This window comes from Cervus canadensis, chromosome 4 (assembly GCF_019320065.1).
Source record: "Cervus canadensis isolate Bull #8, Minnesota chromosome 4, ASM1932006v1, whole genome shotgun sequence".
Lineage (NCBI taxonomy): Eukaryota > Metazoa > Chordata > Mammalia > Artiodactyla > Cervidae > Cervus > Cervus canadensis.
The window spans coordinates 2,542,446-2,559,596 of NC_057389.1; the positions used below are offsets into that span (position 1 = coordinate 2,542,446).

At 42.1% G+C, this 17,151-nt stretch overlaps 1 protein-coding gene across 1 annotated transcript in view; it reads right to left on the reverse strand.

The window, feature by feature from the left end:
• The window catches only part of MAN2A1 (mannosidase alpha class 2A member 1), a 215,115-nt gene that overhangs the window by 26,292 nt on the left and 171,672 nt on the right, over positions 1-17,151 (reverse strand). The window contains exons 19-20 of the mRNA XM_043464497.1: positions 15,007-15,140; positions 7,564-7,758 (exon numbers count right to left, since the gene is read on the reverse strand). Coding sequence (XP_043320432.1) covers positions 7,564-7,758; positions 15,007-15,140 — 329 coding nt within the window. The remainder of the gene's footprint in view (positions 1-7,563; positions 7,759-15,006; positions 15,141-17,151) is intronic.

Here is a 17,151-nt window from a genome sequence, read left to right on the forward strand (position 1 = left end):
GATCTCAGTTCATGTATTGTTGAAGCCTTGCTTAGAGGATTTTGAACATTACTTTGCTAGTGGGTGAGATGAGTGCAATTGTGCAGTAGTTTTTTTTTGTTTTGTTTTGTTTTGTTTTTTTTAACTTTTTTTTTTTTTTTTTAATTTTTTTATTAGTTGGAGGCTAATTACTTCACAACATTTCAGTGGGTTTTGTCATACATTGATATGAATCAGCCATAGATTTACACTTATTCCCCATCCCGATCCCCCCTCCCACCTCCCTCTCCACCCGATTCCCCTGGGTCTTCCCAGTGCACCAGGCCGGAGCACTTGTCTCATGCATCCCACCTGGGCTGGTGATCTGTTTCACCATAGATAGTATACATGCTGTTCTTTTGAAATATCCCACCCTCACATTCTCCCACAGAGTTCATAAGTCTGTTCTGTATTTCTGTGTCTCTTTTTCTGTTTTGCATATAGGGTTATCGTTACCATCTTTCTAAATTCCATATATATGTGTTAGTATGCTGTAATGTTCTTTATCTTTTTGGCTTACTTCACTCTGTATAATGGGCTCCAGTTTCATCCATCTCATTAGAACTGATTCAAATGAATTCTTTTTAACGGCTGAGTAATATTCCATGGTGTATATGTACCACAGCTTCCTTATCCATTCATCTGCTGATGGGCATCTAGGTTGCTTCCATGTCCTGGCTATTATACAGTGCTGCGATGAACATTGGGGTGCACGTGTCTCTTTCAGATCTGGTTTCCTCAGTGTGTATGCCCAGAAGTGGGATTGCTGGGTCATATGGCAGTTCTAATTCCAGTTTTTTAAGAAATCTCCACACTGTTCTCCATAGCGGCTATACTAGTTTGCATTCCCACCAACAGTGTAAGAGGGTTCCCTTTTCTCCACACCCTCTCCAGCATTTATTGCTTGTAGACTTTGGATAGCAGCCATCCTGACTGGCGTGTAATGGTACCTCATTGTGGTTTTGATTTGCATTTCTCTGATAATGAGTGATGTTGAGCATCTTTTCATGTGTTTGTTAGCCATCTGTATGTCTTCTTTGGAGAAATGTCTGTTTAGCTCTTTGGCCCATTTTTTGATTGGGTCATTTATTTTTCTGGAATTGAGCTGCAGGAGTTGCTTGTATATTTTTGAGATTAATCCTTTGTCTGTTTCTTCATTTGCTATTATTTTCTCCCAATCTGAGGGCTGTCTTTTCACCTTACTTATAGTTTCCTTTGTAGTGCAAAAGCTTTTAAGTTTCATTAGATCCCATTTGTTTAGGTTTGCTTTTATTTCCAATATTCTGGGAGGTGGGTCATAGAGGATCTTGCTGTGATTTATGTCGGAGAGTGTTTTGCCTATGTTCTCCTCTAGGAGTTTTATAGTTTCTGGTCTTACATTTAGATCTTTAATCCATTTTGAGTTTATTTTTGTGTATGGTGTTAGAAAGTGTTCTAGTTTCATTCTTTTTCAAGTGGTTGACCAGTTTTCCCAGCACCACTTGTTAAAGAGGTTGTCTTTTTTCCATTGTATATCCTTGCCTCCTTTGTCAAAGATAAGGTGTCCATAGGTTCGTGGATTTATCTCTGGGCTTTCTATTCTGTTCCATTGATCTATATTTCTGTCTTTGTGCCAGTACCATACTGTCTTGATGACTGTGGCTTTGTAGTAGAGTCTGAGGTCAGGCAGGTTGATTCCTCCAGTTCCATTCTTCTTTCTCAAGATTACTTTGGCTATTCGAGGTTTTTTGTATTTCCATACAAATTGTGAAATTCTTTGGTCTAGTTCTGTGAAAAATACCGTTGGTAGCTTGATAGGGATTGCATTGAATCTATAGATTACTTTGGGTAGAATAGCCATTTTGACAATATTGATTCTTCCAATCCATGAACACGGTATGTTTCTCCATCTGTTTGTGTCCTCTTTGATTTCTTTCATCAGTGTTTTATAGTTTTCTATGTATAGGTCTTTTGTTTCTTTAGGTAGATATACTCCTAAGTATTTTATTCTTTTTGTTGCAATGGTGAATGGTATTGTTTCCTTAATTTCTCTTTCTGTTTTTTCATTGTTAGTATATAGGAATGCAAGGGATTTCTGTGTGTTAATTTTATATCCTGCAACTTTACTATATTCATTGATTAGCTCTAGTAATTTTCTGGTAGAGTCTTTAGGGTTTTCTATGTAGAGGATCATGTCATCTGCAAACAGTGAGAGTTTCACTTCTTCTTTTCCTATCTGGATTCCTTTTACTTCTTTTTCTGCTCTGATTGCTGTGGCCAAAACTTCCAACACTATGTTGAATAGTAGTGGTGAGAGTGGGCACCCTTGTCTTGTTCTGATTTCAGGGGAAATGCTTTCAATTTTTCACCATTGAGGGAATGCTTGCTGTGGGTTTGTCATATATAGCTTTTATTATGTTGAGGTATGTTCCTTCTATTCCTGCTTTCTGGAGAGTTTTAATCATACATGAGTGTTGAATTTTGTCAAAGGCTTTCTCTGCATCTATTGAGATAATCATATGGTTTTTATCTTTCAATTTGTTAATGTGGTGTATTACATTGATTGATTTGCGGATATTAAAGAATCCTTGCATTCCTAGGATAAAGCCCACTGGTCGTGGTGTATGATTTTTTTAATATGTTGTTGGATTCTGTTTGCTAGATTTGTTAAAGATTTTTGCATCTATTTCCATTCAGTGATATTGGCCTGTAGTTTGCTTTTTTGTGGCATCTTTGTCTGGTTTTGGAATTAGGGATGGTGGCCTTCATAGAATGAGTTGGAAGTTTACCTTCTGTCTGCATTTTTGGAAGAGTTTGATTAGGTAGGTGTTAGCTCTCTCTAAATTTGGTAGAATTCAGCTGTGAAAGCCCATTCCTGTCCCCTGGGCTTTTGTTGCTGGAAAATTTTTGGATAAAGTTCGAATTCCTGCCCTGTGATGGGTCTGTTAAGATCTTCTATTTCTTCCTGGTTCAGTTTTTGAAAGTTATACTTTCTAAGAATTTGTCCATTTCATCCAAGTTGTCCATTTTATTGGCATAGAGCTGCTGGTAGTAGTCTCTTATGATCCTTTGTATTTCAGTGTTGTCTGCTGTGATCTCTCCATTTTCATTTCTAATTTTGTTAATTTGGTTCTTCTCTCTTTGTTTCTTAATGAGTCTTGCTAATGGTTTGTCAATTTTGTTTATTTTTTCAAAAAACCAGCTTTTAGCTTTGTTGATTTTTGCTATGGTCTCTTTAGTTTCTTTTGCATTTATTTCTGCCCTGATTTTTAAGATTTCTTTCCTTCTGCTAACTCTGGGGTTCTTCATTTCTTCCTTCTCTAATTGCTTTAGGTGTAGGGTTAGGTTATTTATTTGGTTTTTTTTCTTGTTTCTTGATATAAGCCTGTAATGCTATGAACCTTCCCTTAGCACGCTTTTACAAAGTGTCCATACCGTTTTGGGTTGTTGTGTTTTCATTTTCATTCATTTCTATACATATTTTGATTTCTTTTTTGATTTCTTCTATGATTTGTTGGTTATTCAGAAGCGTGTTATTTAGCCTCCATGTGTTTGCATTTTTAACAATTTTTTTCCTGTAATTGAGATGTAATCTTACTGCACTGTGGTCCGAAAAGATGACTGGAATGATTTCAATTTTTTTGACTTTTCCAAGACCAGATTTATGGCCCAGGATGTGATCTATTCTGGAGAAGGTTCCGTGTGCACTTGAGAAAAAGGTGAAGTTGATTGTTTTGGAGTGAAATGTCCTATAGATATCAATTAGGTCTAGCTGGTCCATTGTGTCATTTAAGCTTTGTGTTTCCTTGTTAATTTTCTGTTTAGTTGATCTATCCGTAGTTGTGAGTGGGGTATTAAAGTCTCCCACTATTATTGTGTTACTATTAATTTCCTCTTTCATACTCATTAGCGTTTGCCGTACATATTGTGGTGCTCCTATGTTGGGTGCATATATATTTATAATTGTTGTATCTTCTTCTTGGATTGATCCTTTGATCATTATGTAGTGTCCTTCTTTGTCTCTTTTCACATCCTTTATTTGAAAGTCTATTTTATCTGATATGAGTATTGCGACTCCTGCTTTCTTTTGGTCTCCGTTTGCGTGAAATATTTTTTTCCAGCCCTTCACTTTTAGTCTGTATGTGTCTCTTGTTTTGAGGTGGGTCTCTTGTAGACAGCATATATAGGGGTCTTGTTTTTGTATCCATTCAGCCAATCTTTGTCTTTTGGTTGGGGCATTCAACCCATTTACATTTAAGGTAATTATTGATAGGTGTAGTCCCGTTGTTATTTACTTTGTTGTTTTGGGTTCACGTTTATACAACCTTTCTGTGTTTCCTGTCTAGAGAATCCTGGCAAGTTTTTAAACTGTTAGAAATAAGTGCTAAGAGTCAAAGACTAATAGAGGAATTGGAACCAACTGATATCTAATGCAAAACAGCCCAAAATATTTAGTTCTGATCATGTGGTGAGGCATTAACTTATGCCTATGGCATTTCAGTCTTTATTCTTCCTGGTCAGACTGTTAAATCACTTTTTATTTCCTCTGCTAAGACCCTGGTCTGCACCTGTGTTGGCATGTACTCTAAGCATCATCAGGACAACAATGTATGTCTACAAAGAGCTTCTGTTTCCAAAAGTTCTCACAGCATTATCTCACCCGTTTCTCATACCAGACGCGAAGTATCTGCCACCAGGCCCATTTCATACATGGCAGTGGGGTCCGCAGGCATGCAGCTGGGGTGCAGGCAGTCTGTCTGCCCAGAGGCAAGAGGGGCAATGGGACGCCACGTGACCATAGCCAGTGGGAGCCAGCCTGCAGGGGCCTGAGCGTCCACGACTATGAACCAGCTGGGGAAAGTGTAACTATTAGTTGCTCAGTCACGTCTGACTCTTTGCAACCCCATGGACCGTAGCCTGCTAGGCTCCTCTGTCCATGGGACTTTCCAGGCCAGAATACTGGAGACGGTAGCCATTCCCTTCTGCAGGGGAACTTCCCAACCCGGGGCTCAAACCCTGGTCTCCCACATTGTAGGCAGCTTCTTTCCTGTCTGAGCCACCAGGGAAGCCAAACTTGGTAGGCAGCGGGGTTTATTTTGGCTGCACAGGTCTTGGCTGTGGCCTGGGGGGTCTTGGCTGTGGTCTGGGGGATCCTGGCTGCAGCCTGAGTCTTGGCTGTGGTCTGGGGGATCTTGGCTGCGGTCTGGGGGATCTTGGCTGCAGTTTGGGGGATCTTGGTTGTGTTCCGGCTCTTAGGTGCAGCATGCAGGATCTAGTGCTCTGACCAGGGACTGAAGCCGGGCCCAGTCTGAACTGGGAGTACAGCGTCTGAGCCACTGGACCACACGGAAAGTCCTGGCTATGGAATTTTTAACCACAAAAGTGATTAGATTTGTATCACAGGGAAGACAGCCAACAGCAGGAAAAATGAAAGAAACAGGTAACCACGACAAAGAGGTGATCTGGAAAACAAGCGCAAACCTTGGAGGGAAAATCCCTACACTCATCGCCTCTACAGAGTCAGCTGGGGCTGCTTCCAGAAAACCATCACAGGAAAGAGTCCCTGAGAAGTGAGGCTAAGGAACAGTGGCCACTGTGGGCCCGAAAGCCCTCGGCGCCTTCCGCTTGCTAGTGCCCTCCGCCATTCCCGCCCAGAGCGGGCAGCCGGGGGCTCAGAGGCTGGCGTCTCCACTCTCTCCTATCTTTCTCTCGAGCCCATGAATCAGTGACGGGTCACCGCAGGGAGGCTGCCCATCTCTAGTGTGTTCTTTCCCTGAGTCAGAGTAGACCCGCAAAGACCACAGCAAAATCCTAGAGAGCGCTCTCAGAACACACTTGTTCAACAAATGGTTATACCGTGCCCACTGGGTGCAGATCCCGCTCTCAGTGGGGTACACGCAGCGAGGAGGCAAAGAAAAGTGCAGGCCTCACGGCTCCTCCATTCTGATCGGCATCTCCTGCCTTCAGTCCTTCCGTGTGCTTGTAACTCTTCCCGACGACTCTAACCCCAGAAATCCGCTAAGTCTCCTATTCCCTGACTTCCTTCAGATTTTCACTCCATTACCACCTTTTCTGCAATGCCTTCTCCAACCGCCCTATTCAAACCACCTCCTGAAGGTGCTCTTCCCTCCTTTTTCCCTTTCAAAACAACGCTTATTACCATCTAACATGTGTCCTCTTATTTTTGATCTTCATTTTTCTCCTCTTGCTAGAATCTAAGCTTCAAAAAGGCAGGGGCTCTTGTCTGGTTCCTGGCTGTACCCCTTAGCACCTTTAGTGATAATCGGCACATAGCAGGCACAGAATAAACCCTGAGGTTCACTCATGTGATCTGTGTACCTGTGACACAGAGGTACACGCACAGGCCTCTAACATTCACTTGTATTCGTCATTACTCGTCATATGTGTTCTCCTGCACATGCAGGCGGAAGCTCTTCTGTGGACATCCAGTCTTAAAGCACTGAACGTCCAAATTTATATGTGCTGATTCCTCCTTTATTTGATACACTTCAGTTCTTTATTCTTAAGCTGAACAATTTTTCCCTCTTATGCTGTCTTTGAACATGAACACTTTCTTTTTTTCACACTCAAGTTATTTATTATATTTCCCACAGAATCCATAACCACTTACTACTTCCAGCTAAGTGTATGTCAATCCACAATATCAAAACAGCTCTACAAAACATAAAAATGTCAAACCTCTCATCTTTTCTTTTTTCAAATGCTATCTGACTTTAAAATTAGGCATACAGGTAAACTCAAGCAATCTGAGTTAACATTCCGTACCTAACAAAATCTTCCCTTGTTACTTCCTCTAACGTATCTTTATACCCCTCCTACATAGCTGGTTTCTCAATGCAAAGTTTTAGGAGTATTTTAAGAAACTTCCCTGGTGGCTCAGACAGTAAAGCGTCCGCCTACAATGCAGGAGACCCAGGTTCAATCCCTGGGTCGGGAAGATCTCCTGGAAAAGGAAATGGCAACCCACTCCAGTATTCTTGCCTGGAAAACCCCATGGATGGAGGAGCCTGGTAGACTACACAGTCCATGGGGTCGCAAAGAGTCGGACATGACTGAGCGACTTCACTCACTCACTAGGACTTTTTATATTTTTAGGAGAAAAGATATAAATGTACAAAGCCTCTGGTATAGAAATAATCAAACACTGTGCTTTCTGTTTCTCTAACTCCTGAGAAACACTGGCTAATAGGCAGAAACAAATGGCAAACACCAGTAGAGCTGATCTTCAGGCCTTGTTCTCCTTGTTCTCCCACCTACTAGTTATGTGACCGCAGGCCAGCTTCAGCTTCTTTATCTGTAAATAGAAGCTGACTCTTCCCAATCTGCTCACCACACAGGAATTTTATGAGAATAAAATAAGTCTAAGGACATTCTCTGAACTATACAGCAACAGTCAAACGAAAGGTATAACGATGTTGCCTAAAGGTGAAGTGCTCTTAATCATTCCCTGAAGCAGAGTAAAATTCACAGTTTTCTTATTCCCATCCCCTCATACCAAGTATAATACAAAAAGTCAGCTTTTCATAGATAGACTTGTGAATATACCTTCGACTGTATTGTCCTCAGATTAACCAGATGAATGTCACAGGGCAGAGGTGACATCAGTGGAGAGAATTCAGCCAGCAGCTGAAGGGTGGGCACGGGGACCTTTTCTGTCATGGGAAAGACAGGATGGTTCAGGAAAGAAGAAGTTATGTGGCTAAGGAGGGAAGGGTGACTGACTGCCTTCTGTTCTTCTTCCTGTCAAGAAAAAACAAAAATGCGTAAAGGTTTGATATGTGCAACTCTCATAGTATTATCTGAATCAGCAGACATGGTTCAGACAAGAGAGAAATAGAAAAATATATTAATACTTCGCTTTCGCTGTATTTTATAAATAAGTCTTAGGCAATGCACAGCAGGGTACCAAGTTCAGTTCTAAGCAATAGAAGAAAACAGTGTCCACTTAACATTAACTTCCCTGTTTAGAAATACATCTCCTCTCCACTGCTTTAAAACTAAAAGTCTTGAGAACATTTTCCACAAACATCCTAGGACAAAGAATTACTTTATATGAAGATTCTTTCTCAACCTACCATAAAACTCTTAAAGTGGACAGATTGGGATGCTCATATATCCTGTACGTCATCAAATGTTGTCTCTTTTCCCTCAGGTTGTATCTATCATATTCTCATGGTTTCATTTACACATTTGACTAGACTGTGAAGTTATATACCAATCCAAAATTATGTTTTATAAGTTCTATATATATAACTTTATATGAAGGTTCTTTGTATATATATTCTATATATAAAATATATAAAGCTATGTTCTACCCAATGATAGGATTTTTTAAAAAAATAAAAATAAATAAGGCTTTAAAATAACACAGGTAGCATATCTAGATCATCTGTTTTCTTTAAATTTGGTAAAATCATTGCCAGATGTTTCGCTTTACTTTATTCCAAACACTGGAATTACTGTATCTGTTACAGAATAGTTGTCACACATTTACACGGTATACAATTATTCAGTATAATTTTAAAATACTTTAGTCTTTGCTATGGTGTGTGGTTACAGATAAGCATTTCAGCACATTCAAACAATAAGTAAATCCACCAGGACTGGGGAATATACATATGGCAGATGACATACACAATTAATTAAATCAGTAACTAAGTAGAATCTTAACCAATAATGTCTAAGGTGTAAAAGCAGACCCAGAAAAGCACTGAGAAGAAAACGTAATTTATGTAGAAAGGCCTTGTGATCACCAACACCACTTCAGGATATTTCCATTTTGTATCATATTTTTGGAAATGACTATTTCACTGATATCTTCTGATTTTGCATATTTTTTAATAGGTGGCTCAAATAAAAGGTCTGACAACTTATCTGTGTGCAAAGACAAGATTTACAGAAGACAGCTTAAAATTCAGAATGTCAGATCAGCACTGGACAGAGGGTATTAGCAAAGAGCGCTGAGCATCCTGCCAGCAGCAAACTGGAGATGTCATCACAATGCAGACTACGAGTAGAGAAAAAAAATTAAGGCAACAGAAGGACACTACAATATTAAGATACTGACAAAAAACATTAGGTAAAAAATATTATGTTAAAAAGTTTATCCATTCCACATTCTTTTTTAAGGAAAAATTAAATAAAGCATATAAAATAATATTCTTCAACAACATTGAAATTTAATGCAGCTTGTTGGGTAACATGAAGAGAGAGGGAACATTTTCAACAAGAAGCTTTAAATGGACTCAAAGATCAAAGGACTTCATAATCTAGGTCAGGACTGCTGACAAAATCACTTTTGAGTAATAAAAGATAAAAGCTTCTTACAGAAAGGAAAACACCTGTTTTATCAGATTCCAGAGGCATTAAATCCCTTCTAGGTCGATACGTTCAGAAAATGCGCTCTGGCTTTGTTCTGCACTCTTGGAGGAATCCGTGGACACTTCAGTGAGATGGTAGGATACTAACTAATCTATACCTTAGGAGTAATAATGTGCATAGCTAGTACTCTTCCAAGCCCAAATCAGTTCTCCAGACCTTCAGTGTTTCCCCCAGATTGACCAGACATCAGAATGGCTTGGGAAACTTTTATAAAACATAGATCCTTGGACCTGAGCCAAAACCTACCACATCAGAATTCTAAGGAGAGGGGCCTGCGAAGGTCAAGTTAAAAGCCCCCAAGTGAACGTCACAGTCAGCCCCACTCTGCTCTCCTGACCTGTTTGACGCAGGGACTGCCACCTCAGCACCCTCCCAACCTTTCAGAGGAAACAGGGCTCACTTTGGAATTGAAAGTATAAGCCTTACCATTTAACTAGCTTAGGATAAAAAAAAAGATGCAGACTCAGAAGCATGTTAAGGAAAAGTCTTGTCAAATAATACAATGTCATGAATGCAAGTACTCTGGGCATTCGAGAACTGTGCTATTTATGTTCTCCTCAGCAAGAAAGGAAGAGAAGTTTATGTAAGAGTTGTGGTTCCGTGCCAGAAGAGCTCCATGAACACAAACACTTCTGGACACTGGCCAGGCCAGACGAGACAAAGACTCAGGCAAAGCACCATGATTCACACAGCTTCTTAGCAGCTTTATAGCAGTAAGGGGCTCAATAATATATTTAACTGTGACACTATCACTATTTTGACTAACCTGCTAGGAAGGTAATCTTTTAAACATAACCTTGATGATAAACTCAAAATTTATAAAATATATTTGCTATAGGAAATTTTACATTTGTGTAAGCTATAAACCAGTGTTACAATAAATGATATATTACAACTGCAAACACTATTTGGTTTCTTGTAGGTTGGGAGGTTTCAGACTATATATGTCTGGCTTTTTCTATCTGCAGCCTACCCGAGATTAAGGAGAATTTCTAGCACATTCTGATGCAACCCACATTAAGTTGAGATCTTCTCCACTGGGTTTAAGCCCTTATCTCATAAGTCAGAACTTCCTGCCAGGCTCCTTGGTGCCCCTCATTAAGCCCACTTGAGTTACCTGCTGCCTAAACAACACATGATGAAAGTGAAAGAGGAGACCAAAAAAGTTGGCTTAAAGCTCAACATTCAGAAAACCAAGATCATGGCATCCGGTCCCATCACTTCATGGCAAGTAGATGGGGAAACAGTGGGAGACTATTTTTCTGGGCTCCAAAATCACTGCAGATGGTGACTGCAGCCATGAAATTAAAAGACGCTTACTCCTTGAAAGGAAAGTTATGACCAACCTAGACAGCATATTAAAAAGCAGAGACATTACTTGGCCAACAAAGGTCCGTCTAGTCAAGGCTATGGTTTTTCCAGTGGTCATGTATGGATGTGAGAGTTGGACTATAAAGAAAGCTGAGCACCGAAGAATTGATGCTTTTGAACTGTGGTGTTGGAGAAGACTCTTGAGAGTTCCATGGACTGCAAGGAGATCCAACCAGTCCCATCCTAAAGGAAATCAGTCCTGAATATTCATTGGAGGGAGTGATGCTGAAGCTGAAACTCCAATACTCTGGCCACATGATGTGAGAGCTGACTCATTTGAAAAAGACCCTGATGCTGGGAAAGATTGAAGGTAGGAGGAGAAGGGACGACAGAGGATGAGATGGTTGGGCAGCATCACCGACTGAAAGACATGAGTCTGAGCAAGCTCTGGGAGTTGGTGATGGACAGGGAGCCTGGCGTGCTGCAGTCCATGGGGTCGCAGAGTCAGACATGACTGAGCGACTGAACTGACTGGACCTGTTAGACATGTTCTGGCAGTTCCACATGGTATTAAAACAGTGTTTATTTTTCAGTCCTCTCAAGACAAAAAAAAAAAAAAAATCTAAGAGATTTTATATTTAAAATCATCAAAATGACTACAGTAACGAAAACTTATCCAAACAGATAACTTATTTTTCACCCCAAGCACTGGGAAATGAAGTCACACTGGGCGCCCCCACTCTCGAGTGGAAACGACCATCTGGGGCTGCACTGCGGCTCTGATGTGGGCCAGGCATCCATCCTCATGTTCGCCAGATCCTCTGGTCACCTAAAGTAAGCATTTCCCTTAAACTTGACCAACCTCCTTCTGCTATCATCTCCCTGAGCCCAGTCAGCATTTGTGATTTTCATCTGATAGCTCCAAAATCCCTCTCCTATATGTAAAGAACTGATATCCGGAAGCAAAATGACCCAACTGTAACACATGAATATCTCCAGTGCAATGCTTCCTGATTCAATGTCCCCTTTACTGTTATTCTAGTTGCCAGCAGGAAGGGGGTAGGAAGCGAGGGTCAAAGAAATAAATCCTAAAAGGTCAACACTAATGAGACAATTTCTATTTCATTCTTCTGCTGAGCCCTGAGCATCATTACTGTGAAAGACCTCACAGTCACAGTCCTCCACTGGGCATCGACACCTCTCCCAGTGATATTTATCATTCCAATCTTGTTCTCACTGACTCTGCGAAAGACTCGAAAACAGGTTGCTTCCATTCAGTCATCCAGGATTATCACCATGAAGCTCCAGCAGGTTCAAAGCTTCCACTAAAAAGCCTTCCTTTCCAGGAAATGTCTCCCCATCTCAATTTCTACCATCGACATTTTAGTCATCAGTCTGGTTGAAAATAAAAACACTTTCTAGAAAATTTAAGTTACGTGATATGTAACATTTCTTAATCAAATGTCATTTTAATTAATTTCACTAGAAATTAAAATGTATCTTCTCTTCTCTGGTTCATTTTTTATTTAAAAGAAACTACTGACTTAAGCCCAAGAATCTATAGTTGAGCAAAAGAAGAATTTAACCAAGACAGGATTATAAAAACTTTGAATCAAACTGAAATCAATCATTATGCAAAGAGTTTTGAATGAGAATAAACAAATTATTTAACTTCTAAGTGAAAGCTTTATAGATCTGACACAAAAAATTCTTATCGCTATAGTTAACAGAAGTTTTGTAAATTACTATTTATGGAGAGAAAAACCATCAGAGCCAGAAAGATTTCAGGAGAAGCAAAAGATAGTAGCTGCCAGCACCCAGACAATGATTTTTATATGCCGTTTTAGTCCTAAAACTAAGCTATCTTGTCAGTAATTGATTTAAACCATGAGTCCCAAGAACTGGTATAAATCTTGACATCTAAAATGTATATTAAAACCTTTTTCCTGAAAGATTCTAAATACGGAGAGAATTCTTTGCCTTAATTAGCTGCTGCCATTTCATTAAATCAACCAGTATTTTATTTGTAAAATGCCTACCGCAGGCACGAGGCCCTGCGGGGGCACAGGGCAAGGAAGCAGAGTCCTGAGCCCCGTGGGGGCAGGACACGCACACGGGGACGGGCAGCGGGCAGGGCCTGCGGGGGCAGCGCGGCAGCGGGCTCTCCCGGCCCAGGCACCGCCGCACCTGTGTGATCACCCACACAGCACACACCGGCGTCTGCTGTGCTAGGAACCAGCCCAGAGGCAGACAGAGACCACCTCTTAACCCCAGCGAGCTTGTGGTCCGCAGGAGGAGAAAGACAATGAGCGCATAACCACACACACACACACACACACACACACACACACACGAAGGAAACATGCACGATTCTGAGGGCGGTTCGGATCTGGTCAAGCCGAAGAAGCTGCTGAGGTAGACTCAGACCTGAATGATTAATTACGAAGAATCGCTGGGCAGAGAGACTGAAAGGCGTGTGCAAAGGTGCAGGGGGGCCGGGTGCACGAGGAGCACTGAGGACTGAAGGAAGCCAGCTGGCCCAGGGCAGAAACAGGGAGACCACGCGTCGAGAGAGGAGAAGGCGGGACAGGCAGGGCCCCGAGCATGGGGCTCCGCGGGCCACGGTCAGCTGGTTTTTACACGGGGAGCAATGAGGAGGCGGAGGAGGGAAGCAGGGCACAGTGAGGACAGAGTCGGTTTCGAGAAACAACTACTGCTCCCGGGGTTCAGAACAGATAGGGCAGAAAGAAGACAGCGGACCGGACGTGAGCAGCCCACCCCAGGAGACACAGGAGGCGAGGAAACGTTCGAGTCCTCCAAGTACTCGGGCAACGACACAGCCAAGCACTGGGGCAGGCTGCTGTGAGAGAGAGCAGGTGGGGGAGAAGGTCCACCCGGGCCGACCCTCAGGGGTCTGGGCTGCGTGGAAAGCGGCGCCGGTTATCAAGAGAGGGGACACTGGGAAGGGGGCGATCAGAACCGTGGTTCTGAGTCTGCCAGGCTAGAGATGCCCTTAGAAATGCGGCAGCAACCAGATGGATGGGTCTCAAGGCGAGAGGTGAATCTGAAGCTGAGGGTCTGTATCAGTCAGTTCCAGCTGGTGCAGAGGAATAACATACAAAGTGAGGAAACGGAAAGGCCTGGGGCTGAGCCTTGAGGCTCTCATGTTTCAAGCTGAATACAGAGCTATGGGAGAGACAGAGAACCGTCCCAAGGCAGGAGGAAAACCCAGTACCAAGGGCCACAGGAGCCCTGGCTCGGGAGCGTTTCGGGACCTGAAGGCGGGCAGTGTCGGATGCTGCTGCGGGAGGAGGTCAGATGATGACCGCCCACACCCACTGGGGCGAGCGGCCGGAGGCGGAGGCCGCCCGGAGCACAGCAGCAGGAGGCGGTGAGGGCACCAAGGTGGCCGGCAGCCCTGCCTCGGCGCGGGGGAGACGGGCAGGGAGCCGCAGATGAGAGTCCCGGGCTCAGCGGTGTGGGTTTGTGTTTGACAGAAGACAATGAATGGTGCTCACAAGCCAACACAAAGGCTGTAGGCGCGGGGACCACCGAAGGGCCCTGGGGAGGGTGACGGTGGCGGACCGGCCGAGGAGGAGAGGGAGGCGGGGAGCAGACGCCCGGGGCTCCCTCCACAAGGCGGATGGGGGCCCCGGCTGCACAGAGCAGAGGTCTGACGGCCGGTCAGAGCGCCCAAGAGCGGAGCAGAGGAAGGAGGCCGCGTCGGGGGCCCCTGAAGTGGGGACCTGCAGTCTGCGGGGGCTCCGCGGGGAACCGTTTCTGCCTTCTGAAGGAGTATATTGTCAGGTTACTTCATGGCCAACCAAGTCTTTGCCAGACTCTTTGCACAGAATGCTGGATTTTTGCTTTGAGAAATGAAAACTGAACAAGAAAGCAGACAAGTAAATCCACTTTTAATAGATGAGTCTAAGACTAGCATGACTGAACTAAAGTTTCAAATAAATTTTACTAATCAAACTTAATCTCCTAAGTATGTGACTAAGCTCTATTCTTTAAACTGAACTCTTGTTTCTGTCAAAGTAATTTCAGGAAATTTCATCCAAACTGATTGCTTAACATTATTTTATATCTACATAATAAGCAAAATAAAAGATAAAATGCCTAAATATAAATCTTACATGATACACATAACTGAAGTTCTCTTTCTTGTGAATATAGGCTAAGTCTAATATAAAGACATCTCAATATCAGAAAATGCAAAAAATAAAAGTATAAAGTCACATTTTTAGATGGCAAAGAACAGTCAACATTGGAACATGAGAGCTTCTTTCCTACCATATTCACGACACTTCTTTTTTCTAGTAGTATTCGAAATAAATTAGCTGTAATCTTGTTATCATGGACACCTTGCTCAAGGCCACGATTATCATCTTGCATGAGTCTCCGATCCATGATAACTTCAATCTGACCTAGCAAACAAGGAAACAAACAGGCCAGGGTTATTCACTGAGAATCTCACAAATATAAAGCAAAGTCTAGATTTACGTTTCCCCTCCAGTCAGGGAAGCTATGGGGTTTCTTTCAATAGTAGCTCAGAGCATTTAGTATGAATTCACAAAACAGGACTGTATTTCTCCTTTTCTTCATCAGCATTTTGTAAAATCTAATAAGAAATTTAAATGGGACAGAAGAGAGCAAAATGAAAGTAAAACTTAAAAATACTGATCAAAAGAGTAAAGTCTTCCAAAATTTTTAGTGACAGCATTTGGAATTTAAAAATGTTTAAGAGGTTCATTAAGAAATATATATATCACACATGGAGTAATAAGAAAAATACAGAAGGACAGATCTAAAAAGGATCTGAAGTAACATTTTAGGTTATTTGATGTGTGGAGATTCTCTGAAGCCCAAGGATCTGGGGACACCCACTGTGTAACCCCTTCCCTCTCCGATACTAGAGTAGTCATTTCCCAGCTGTCTTTTCTCCTTTAGCTCAAAAAGTTGTTATATTTGGTTCCTCTATTTGCTATGCAGAAATTCTACAACTCCTCTAGTTTAAGCTATAACCCTAATAGTTAGGTTATGAAATTACAAACTAAAAGAAAATCACCAGAGACATATTTATATGTCTAAGATAATACCAAAAAACCCCATTAACATTATACTACTTAAATACATTGGAGAAGGAAATGGCAACCCTCTCCAGTGTTCTTGCCTGGAGAACTCAGTGAGCAGAGGAGCCTGGTGGGCTGCAGCCCATGGGGTCACAGAGAGTCGGACACGACTGAGTAACACACACACTTAAAATGTATATATTCACCTGTCCATCCACTAATATTTGCTACTGTATTGAGCAATCACTTGGAGTAAAAGGAAATTTTATAAAATGTTTTAGTAACTATCATGCTCATATAGTTAAACCAACTCTGGTTTCTTTTAGTTTAGGTAACCAGGACATAAAGTTATCATTCAGGGTTAGAATTTTCAGTGTTACTTTCTCCATATTCTATCAGACAGCTGTCTAGCACGTGCTCCTCTGGCCCTGGGGCTAACTGTCCCGTGCCTGTCCAGAGCTCTACTGCTTCACGTCCAAAGTCGTCTGTCAACCTCCCGGTCCTTTCTAAGTCTTCTCCCTGACTTCAAACACTGGCCCACACACCGTGTGACACAGAGTGGTCTCGCCTAACTCAAACTGCTTTTATGTCTGTAGTTATGCAAACTCCAGGGTATCTGGGTATCTACAGCAGGGTCTTTATCAGAGAAGTGAGACAACACTGTTAGCTTTATGATTGCTTGAATCCTAAGGTCTAGTCCCATATTTAGAGCCCAAATTGGAGAGTTTAAGGCAGGGTTTAAAAATGGGTAGCTCAGGAGTCGTATCTGACACCAACAGGCTTTACATTCTCATTATTAAAAAATTATGTCAACATTTACAGAATGGGCTACTTCTTGTAAAATTCCAGATGGGCTTTTTGTGAAAAACTGCAGGGCGTGACAACACTGGGCCAGTTCCCCACGGCAGCAAGGTCTGTGCACTGGGGGGCGTGCTCTGCAATTCACTCACATCTCAGCAGTCCCTAGTGGATCCCCGAGGTGAGGCCACTTTTATTTTTATAACTGCATTCATGTCTTCATGACATGATCTCAGGATTTTGTGTAATGAAGGCCACAAAGAAAAATGATAAACAGTAAAGTTTTCTGTGCATGGAAGTACAGAATGCATGCATGTGCCAACGTGAAATGAATATGCCAGGCAACTACACTCATTTATTACCTGCCCAGCTCTATAACACACTTGGCTTAGCAACTCTTAGTATGTAAGCAAAGAGGAGCAATGACATGTAAATAATTAAAAACAGGCATTATGAAGGACACATCTCTCAATAGAAAGTCCCACAAAAAACCATCAGCGTCTACTTTTCTCCTTCTCCCCATTTCCGTCTGCTGGGAATCTATGTAGAGTCGTGTCTGTCATCTCTT